Genomic DNA, 9,670 nt, shown 5'->3' with positions numbered 1-9,670 from the left:
TCCCGAAGTTCCCGCTCCCCTCTCTCAATGGCACTTTTGCTAGAGCCTGTAGCCTCACCGTCATCATCAGTCTTTAATAGTCAATGTGGTTAACTGAACTGACTGACAGACACTGACTCCCATTGTTTAGTATCCAGGCTGTCTAGTTGCGAACTTGCAGCTCTATCTCCTCTGACTAGTTGATGAAGTCCGCCAGGGGGAGGGCACTGGAAGGCTGGCCAGAGGCAGAGAAGTTTGTATCACTTTTCTGAGTCTGACTCTGACACAGTGGCTGAGCCTGAAAGTTGGTGCGTCGACTCGACACAGTCAGCGAGTCGAAGATGGCGCGGCGACGCGGCCGTGCCACGTCTCGGCTTAATACGGGGAATATCATAATTCCAACAGAGTTGTTCATATCTACGGGCTTTCTGTGTCTTTGTTTCGTTTTTCCGTACACCGCCGAAGCCGGACTGTATACCGCCTCCGATCAGGTCTTGATTTTAGCCCCGGACAATGTGGACGTATTGTTTAATAACACAGCTGCTATAGTAGTGGAGTTCTATGCCTCCTGGTGCGGTCACTGCGTTGCGTTTTCTCCCTTTTACAAAAGTCTTGCAAGAGATATCAAAGGTTGGTATGAATCCTTCCACGAGGTAGCCTGGAAAAGCGTAAGAATTGAATTAATTTCACTGTGCATACTTACATTTATGTCTATAAAGTAGCCTATAGTAAAATACTTGTAGCCTATATTATTAGGCTATTATGTTGCCTTACTATCTCATGTTCAACTTTATATGTATAACAACATATTATATGTCGATATGGCATGTATACGTGCATCAATTGGTAGGCTATTGTTATGCAAAAACGATAAAGGCTTAATAAATACTAAGAGTATACATGGTGACAAAGTGTCAATATTCCTGCAACGTTACATGTGAACTTGCAACTGTTGTGGCTGCATACTGTTTCCTGCGTTTGCTGCATGTCAACAATAAGAGCAGCCAATCAGATTTCCAAGCTAGGCTTTTCCATTCTACAGGGCTGTAGTCTGTTTATTGGGGCATATGATCTGATTTAGTAGTTCACAAGGTTCTGTCCCATACTTTATGTATCATACCATCCTATCATGGAATCTCATGAGAATACTTTTGGAAAATTGCTTCCACTGCTGCCTATAAGAGAAATATCACAGAGATATGGGATTTCTCATATAATTGGGGTGATAGAACTGGCCACAGTTTTATATCTTTGACTTTGGCAGAAGGCCTGACATGGTCATGGGGCATTTCGGCCCTATGAGAGAGAGAGGGGGGAGAGAGAGAGAGAGAGAGAGAGAGAGAGAGAGAGAACAATAAAATGAGAGTGAGGAAGTCTCTTGGCTTGCTGTCAAATTTCTCTATGCACTCTGTAACCAGCCCAGCATGGTTTGGAACTACCGGTACTGTCGGTAGCACAAATACCGAAATATGGAGATAAATGCAACCTGTTGGATTAATATGAAGACCAAATCATGATCATGTTTTGAGGAGGTTTGATAAAATGTAATTCTAGTAGGGCATGATTTTGTGTAAATCTCCACCAGTGACACCTTCTTGACTCGTAAATGAGTAGGGCTCATCCACTGGGAGAAAATAAAGTGCACAGCAAATTCTGTGGCAATCCAGTCAGTAGTTTCCAACAAACCCTCTGGATGGGCAGGTTTCATGGCAATCTGCCCATTTTGGATTTTTGAGACATCTTGTCGAAAGTAGAAATTGTGGCCTAGGTCTGGTGTGATGGTAGTGTAACCCAGGGTTACACTAGACTACAGGAATGACACAGGATCACCGAAATTAGCATAGGGTTCATCATCCGGGGAACATGGATGTGCTCAGCAAGTTATAAGACCCCCCCCCCCCCCCCCCCAACTGACTGACATTGCCATACTTACTAGAAAGTACTAAAAAAAGTAAATGCATTTTACAGGTATGTTGTGGGCTTTTCTGCCTTTATTTGGACAGTACAGTTTTAGAGTGACAGGGAACAAGGGAGAGAGCATGACACACAGTAAAGGTTGTCGGGCTCAGGAATCGAACCCGCAGGCGAGCATTAGAGCCTTTACGTGGTATGCGCTGTCGTGGAATCAACAATCGATGAGGCAAATGGGAGAGACAATATTCTCTAGGTGGTGATGTTTATGCTTTATGTACATGATATGAGGAGAAGTACAATAACTTCAGTGGTGCGGTACAGTTCTGCCAAGAGCAGAAGGCAAAACTCATAGTTCGTTATACTGTGGCTGCTCCAAGGACAACTGAATCATAACATCTTCTTTTTGTATTGTCTTGGTGTTATGTGCTACAGTATGTGTTGTTTTTGATGTGGGTGAACTTTGAACAGACTGTGAAGACAAATATCCCTCTGGATAATAAAGATTTTTATTAACAAGATAGGCTGTACCAAAACAATATCTTTGTTTTGGTACAGCCAAGTTTTGATAACCTTATCAAAGCTTGATTTCTTCATGAAATTATTGGGGGGGGGGGGGGAATCATTGCATTTTGTTTTTAAATCATGAAAATGTTAGCTTTTTTGGAAATGCTTATTTTTTATGTTTTAAAAATGATAATGTAAAAACAAAAAGGTAGTAAACAAAAAATAAAAGGACCTATAAAAATGTGTCCACGACCCACTGTTTGGGAAACAGTGGATTAGAGTATAGTGAACTTTTCCCTCTTCTGTTCTTTAAAGTATCCAGATCTTTTCCCTCTCCTGTCCTCAGAGTGGAAGCCTGCAGTGGAGCTGGCTGCCATAGACTGTGCTATAGATGAAAACAGAAGAGTCTGCTCCAGCTTTGGCGTCAGGGGGTACCCTACTCTGAAGGTCAGCATTAAACGGTCACCTTGTTGAATGATGATGACGCATGGTGGGCGAAACATGTTTTTGTCCTTATGAGACTTTAACTTATATTGGTAATGTGACAATATTTATTGCGACTGCAGTTCGCATTTACTATGAAAACGTGCATTTCCCGTCAGTCAGTCTGTCTGTCCGTCCGTCCGTCACCCCATGCCTCCATATATGGTCATGCCTCGTGACATCACGTGACATGATCAGGGATGGATCACTTCACTGTAATGCAGCATTTAAGACCAGTAAAAGACGACATTTAAACTGTATCAGGGTACGATAACCAAAATCCCAGTCGATATCTGGTCTCACGTCAGGTTGTTAGACCAGGTATATACATATATAGCCCAGCACTAATTTGAGCATGTTTAAAACCTTTCAGTTCGTCATTGTATTGGTCCGTAATCCGTATGTCTACTAAAACAACACTTCCGGCACGTAGTACAGTGCAAGTGCATAAAAACAACAGTATATTAAGTAATATTTAAGAGGAGATATTAAGTAATATTTCCTTTTGGCAGCGGTGTGACACATAAATTGTGCCAATAATCTGACAACAATACTGTTGCCTGTAAACAGCTTACCAATCAGTCGAAGCTCTGTGCCTCATTGTGTAGCAGGGCATTGGGAAATTCTGTTGGCATGAGATCTGCATACCTTTCATTGGCTAGGGTGGAAGTGTCACTTGTGTCACCACAATAATTACACAAGCATGGAATTTCTTATTCGTAGTAAACAAAAGTTCTTGCAATTTAGTGAGACTGTAGTTTTTTTTAATATGTTTTACTATGCCTGATATGGAGTATGATTCTGTATTTTAATATAACACTGAACACTGCTTGATCAATCCTTCCTTGGAATGGTATGTGATGGCGCGGATGCAGATTGGATAACGGGTAGATAGATTAAGTAATCTGTTCTCAGCAGACAGACATCTTTTGCAGGATCAGCAGCAAACATGGCAGAAAAGCTTCTTCTTCAAACTTCGGCACATAGTGATTAGTCAGCAATAGTCTGTGTGTAAAGATGGAGTCGGCTGGTTCTCTTCTCCGTGCCCAGGGCTGCTCTCCCTCTCTTGTCATCCAGCGAAAGTCGGATGAAAGAGCTCCTTCAGTTTGAATTCACCAGGGAGCTGCTACAGCTGCAGTCGATTTGGACTAAAAGAAGGACTTAAGGGGGTCAGGGTGGGAAAGAGAGGAGGCCTGTCCCCTTCTACCTACCAACACAACACACAATAAGACTTAGCTTTTTTCGGGGGAATGTGAGACGGTAGCCAACCTTCTAATCTCATTTCTCCGTCTCCAACTTCCTTCCTTTCACCTCCACCCATCCCCCACCCCCCACTCTCTCTCCCTCTTCCGCTTTCACTCTATCACTCTCTCTCTCTCTTTAATTCTAACTTTTCTAACTTGATAGTTCTTCAATGCATACTCCAAGAGTGGTTCTACTGGACTGGCTTATAAAGGTAATACTTCACGCAATTAAACAAATTAATATTTTCATTGACGCCAAGTCACCACTCGCCAACTCATTTCTCAATAAAGAGCGTCTCCTCTGTCCCTTTTTGTTCTCTTTTTATTATTACTGTTTTATTGTGCTTTTATTTGGGTTTATTGCCTATAAATCCCTTTTTATAACTCTGTTTTGAAAAGTGTTGGACAAAGTGTCCTAAATGTGCAACCTAAATTGGGCATCTCGTATTAGTATATGCAGCCAGTTGAGTCATGGCCATTCAAACTATTTGTACTGTACAATCTCCTACACATGCAGCTACGTAAATGCATTTTGTAATCAAACTAGCATATGAAATACACACAAATTCAGCACATTTCTGTACAAATGAAAATCACTTCACCAAGTGTGTGTGTGTGGGTGTGTGTGTGGATTACACCGCTATCCTGCTTCTTCTAGAAAGAAGCTCTGCATTTTTACAGTACATGCACTGAAGTACTGTAATGCACTTACAGTCCCACAATATATCAAGACACAGTCAAATCTGTTAATTCATCCATTTGTAACTCTGTATACACTCTCAGAGTTTTATTTTTTTATTTTTTTATAGACAATTACATTTCCAGCTTGTACCATGACTGCATAGAAACAGGCCTCACACTATTGTACGTCTGCATTGTTCTTGCGGTCCCCTCTGACCCACCAGGCTTTCCTCGTGAGGTGAGAGGCCTCCGTCAGAGCATCATAGACAAGATGGAGACTCATGAGGAGCCCTGGCCCCCGGCCTGCCCTCCACTGGAGCCAACTAGGTAACACAGTCACAGCCTCACTGTAGGGAGTGTACACTACAGTACAAATGTACCAAAATTGGGATCGGCATCAGACCCAACATGTGGCATGATCAAGTGCAGTCCTTCCTCCTGAACCTCAGTTCACTTCATTTTCATGTCCATTCCATCCCAGTGTGATGCGTTTCTTTTCTCTTCACTCCACAGCCAAGCAGAAATTGACAGCTTCTTTGAGACAAACACTGTGGAACACGAACGCCTGGCTCTGATCTTTGAAGAGTCTACTTCCTACGTGGGCCGAGAGGTAAGCGTTACTTTACGACCTTCCAGCCTCTGCATTCCAACCTTGGCCTGCACAATGTGAATTCTTTCTGGTTAGCTGGAGGACTAGACACTTACAAAAGATATGATTATCTCGCTTTGCATAGCACCCACATGATAAGCTGGGTCAGTAGTGAAAATGATATGAATTTGCGTGTGTGTGTGTGTGTGTGTGTGTGTGTGTGTGTGTGTGTGTGTGTGTGTGTGTGTGTGTGTGTGTGTGTGTCCTTGTATGATATCTTTACAGGTAACACTGGACCTCTTACAGTTTGAGAACATTGCAGTGCGAAGGGTACTGAGCACTGAAGAAGGTCTGGTAACCAAGCTTGGAGTGACCGAGTTCCCCTCGTGTTACCTCTACTATCCTGGAGGGAACTTCACCAGGCTGAAAGTGTGAGTAGCAATGGGATCCAACGTGGTGTGACTGTGATGGTTAAACGTCTGAATTCAACATCAGTGCCAGTGTGGCGTGCCGAAAACAGCTGATCTACATGCTCACAACACGACGTAGTGTGGCCCGTTGTGAGCTTGTAGATCAGCTACGCTTGGTGTACGACGTGATAACCCAAGTTTAAATCAGGCATGGAATGACTGTATAGTTGAGCCATATAATCGCAAGCCTAAGTACGTCTACAAACTGCACGACTAGATGATTCAACAGCATACCAACCAATGTCAATGTTGTTGCATTGTTATTGACCTGATGCACACAGACCGCCAAGTTTGTATCCTTCTTCAGTTCACTTTGTTTAACAGCTCTGCTTGCCTTGAAAAGCTTCATCTTAGGTTCATTATCTAAGCCCCATTCATGAGAATATCTTTAAACATCTGGCCTCTTAATGGGATCAGAGATTCAAGATCACTCCCATTATTTATGATTATAAAGCCTTGCTGATCAGTCCTCACCCCGCAAATTCATCCGCTGTTTATGCCGCTTTGTTTGCCGCGTTTCAATAACTTGGCATGCAAAGAGGGCTCTTTTTAGTTGACAAATGCAAAAAAGGAAATGATTTATTGCTGATTTATTTATTTATGCCCCCCCTCAGCTCACCCTTCCAACCCCCATCATCTCCATCAGTGTACAGAGCGGAGGTTTTTTAATTTCTTGCATGAAAACAATGGCATTACTTTTCTGTTTTCACCTGCCAAACAATCCCCAGCCGCACACGGCGACAGATGGCCTGTGATCATCGCTGAATGTCTGATTGATCCTGTGAGAGAGAGAAAGAGGTGTGTGCGTGCGTGCTTGTGTGTGCGTGCGTGCATGCATATGTGTGTATGTGGCTGTATGTAGGCGTCTCACATCCGTCATGCATATAATGTGTGCATGTCCCAGGTGAACGTTTCCAGTCCAACCGGGCCCACCCTGACGCGTGCCTACGGGCCCCTGGGGGCCTCCCAGGATGAATGGCTCTCCCCCACACACATCTGTACAGTCCCACCAGGCATTCAGGTGTAATTGAGTGCCTGGCTTTTTGCACACGAACTTGGGCCTGCAATATCAATCGTCGTTATTACCATCTTTTTTAGTTTAATGACTCTTTCTCTCTTGCTCTGTCTCTGTCTCTGTCTCTCTCTCTCTCTCTCTCTCTCTCTCTCTCTCTCTCTGTGTAGGGGGGAGGGGGGGTGGGGATGAAAGGAAGAGGGGACAGTGATGTCTATTGTTCCATTGCCAGTTTTCGCAGGGCTAAATGGCCAGAGATCACAATCTCTTTCGTCCACCTAGGCCTGGCACCATCTGCTCACCACTACACAACGTGTGTGTGTGTGTGTGTGTGTGTGTGTGTGTGTGTGTGTGTGTGTGTGTGTGTGTGTGTGTGTGTGTGTGTGTGTGTGTGTGTGTGTGTGTGCACAATTGTGTGTGTACTGTATATTCATGTCTGCACATTATACTGTATATTGTGCACGCAGCACAACAACATATTTTTAATATAATTGGATGTTCACTTGCACACACTGTTTCTATGGTTTCCATGTTGTTTGCAGTCCACACACTCTGTGCCAGTTGGATGAATCTTCTTATCCAAAGCACTAACCTAACCTTTGTCCTTTATCAGTGCTTTTAGCCACTGGTGCCCCAGTTAGAATACAACTACTAACAGAGCTCCATGCCAGTTTGTTTTCATGCATGACTGATGTTTGCTCTTCTGTCCCCAGTCAGATTGAGGCTCGTACCTTCTACTCCATCGCCCTCCAGAGGCTCCCAGGAGTACTACGGTCGGGGAAGCCCAAGCCAGTAACCATAGAGTTGCTCAAGAACAACACAGAAGAACCGTGGAGGCCTTTTAACAGGTGAAGCACAATAGGTGTCTGAAATTCCATGTTTAAAGTCTCACAATCTGCTTACAGTATTCGTTCATGCATTTGCTTATCATTGCATAGCTCTCTGAAATGCTCATTTGTATGTGCGTGTTTGCATGTGCATGTGTCCCCAGGTCTAGAGTATATATGGCTGATCTGGAGTCGACCCTACATTACTCCCTGCGTGTGGAGTTGGCTGCCCATCCCACTATCAAAGGAGAGACACTGAAGGCCCTCAAAAAATACATATCTGTGCTGGCCAAGGTAAGAGGACATGTCTTTAATAGAGCAATCCTTACTAATAAAGTCACAGACAGTATTGCGGCTTGCCACACAAAAAGTATTCTATAATATTGTGTGTGTGTGTGTGTGTGTGTGTGTGTGTGTGTGTGTGTGCGCGCGCACGCACAGTTGAAGTGTACTCGGATACGGATCGCTGCAATGTGAAAGCTTTGAATACAGTTGAATGAAGTGTACTCGTTTGCGGAAGAATCAAGGCCAATGTGAATAATGGCCAGTGGGGATCAGGCAAACGTATCTAAAGGACTCGGTGTGAATCTGCCCTCAATCGACGGAGTGTTATATTGTATAAAACGGGGAGCAGACACATGCATTAGTCCAGTGTATTTAAAGCATATTATTGCAAGTGCAGGTATTTTTACTGTATTCTTACAATTTAAGACAAGAGGACAAGAGAAATCGTGCATTTCCAGTCAGTCAGTCAGTCACGCCCCATATATGGTCATGCCTCGTGACATCACGTGATATCATCAATATTAAGCCCATAAGATCCCTGATGTCATCAATATTGGCCAGCAACTCTACATCTCACCTCAAGCCTCAAACCCTTAGTTCTCCATATATGGAGCTGACCTGTTCTGACATTCCATATGTTGATCCTTCCCCATCCATTCTTCCTCTTCGATGCCTCCCTTTTGACTGATACCTGTCCATTCAAACTCTAGACGGGCCCGCCCCAAAGTTATTAGTGCAGCCGGCGAAAACTAGAGTTCTCAACAGGCCTGAAAATTAAGGCCGGCCCTACCTGGGCCCTCATCAAACCCTGTACACTCAAGACATTGCCCCCGCTGCCACCCTTAGATCTCCATATATGGAGCTGACCTGTTCTGACATTCCATATATTGATCTGACCTCATCAAACCCTGTACACTCAAGACACGCTCCATATATGGCCAGTACAGAATTCATTCCATATGTTGATCTGACCCCCCATTCCAAAGCGCCAGCGCTCGCCCAGCAGTCTGCTGTCACCCAGGCGGATGCGCGCACGTGACCTCAGGCGTCTTACTGGTATATTATTACGCTCGACCATTCTTATGCAGTGATTGTCAGGAAATGTCATTATAGAATAATCAGTGAAAGGAAAAGTATTGAAAATGCTTGCCAACAAACTATTGCACACGTTAAATTCTGTTTCTAAATCTACCACTGATTACAGTACTGGTAATAAGCTCTTTGGTCTTGTCGATGTCGACTCACTATATTGAAAGCCTATAGCAACATAGCTGGTAGTCCATGGGGTTCTTGATGCACTGATTGTCAGCTACTGCCATATCAGCCCTTATCACTCTCTCATCCTTTTATCGGTCCCCTCACCCCCAGCGGGCAAATAAACGCTGGGTGTGTGTGATAAACGCAGTTACAACATTTCACCACTAGATGGAGAGTAAGACAGCAGAACGGCTGTGAGGCCACACAGTGGGCTTTTAGCAGGTATTTGCAGTAGTTAGCTGAGCTCTGTGACTGAGAGTTCACTCTTCAAAATATATATAGTATTTTCAAATAATTTAATTAATAATTTGAATGGGACACACACACACACACACACACACACACACACACACACACACACAGAGTATTGAGGGCAGAAGTGAGCCAAAACACAAAATGCTCTCCTGGGCATTGTTGACCCTCTT

General features: G+C 43.8%; 1 protein-coding gene across 1 annotated transcript in view; it reads left to right on the top strand.

Annotated features, from left to right (window-relative positions):
* The first annotated feature begins 254 nt into the window (after positions 1–254).
* qsox1 (quiescin Q6 sulfhydryl oxidase 1) overlaps positions 255–9,670 on the top strand; it is a 30,617-nt gene continuing 21,201 nt past the window's right edge. Inside the window, exons 1-8 of the mRNA XM_080770400.1 lie at positions 255–609; positions 2,744–2,844; positions 4,288–4,336; positions 5,030–5,132; positions 5,319–5,415; positions 5,680–5,825; positions 7,590–7,724; positions 7,868–7,997. Of these exons, the coding sequence (XP_080626526.1) occupies positions 321–609; positions 2,744–2,844; positions 4,288–4,336; positions 5,030–5,132; positions 5,319–5,415; positions 5,680–5,825; positions 7,590–7,724; positions 7,868–7,997 (1,050 nt within the window). The 5' untranslated portion in view covers positions 255–320. The remainder of the gene's footprint in view (positions 610–2,743; positions 2,845–4,287; positions 4,337–5,029; positions 5,133–5,318; positions 5,416–5,679; positions 5,826–7,589; positions 7,725–7,867; positions 7,998–9,670) is intronic.

This window comes from Protomyctophum bolini (assembly GCF_963924005.1).
Source record: "Protomyctophum bolini genome assembly, chromosome: 8".
In the NCBI taxonomy this organism is placed as follows: Eukaryota; Metazoa; Chordata; class Actinopteri; order Myctophiformes; family Myctophidae; genus Protomyctophum; species Protomyctophum bolini.
The sequence above is the reverse complement of the archived record's forward strand: the minus strand, read 5'-3'. Positions and strand labels throughout refer to the sequence as shown.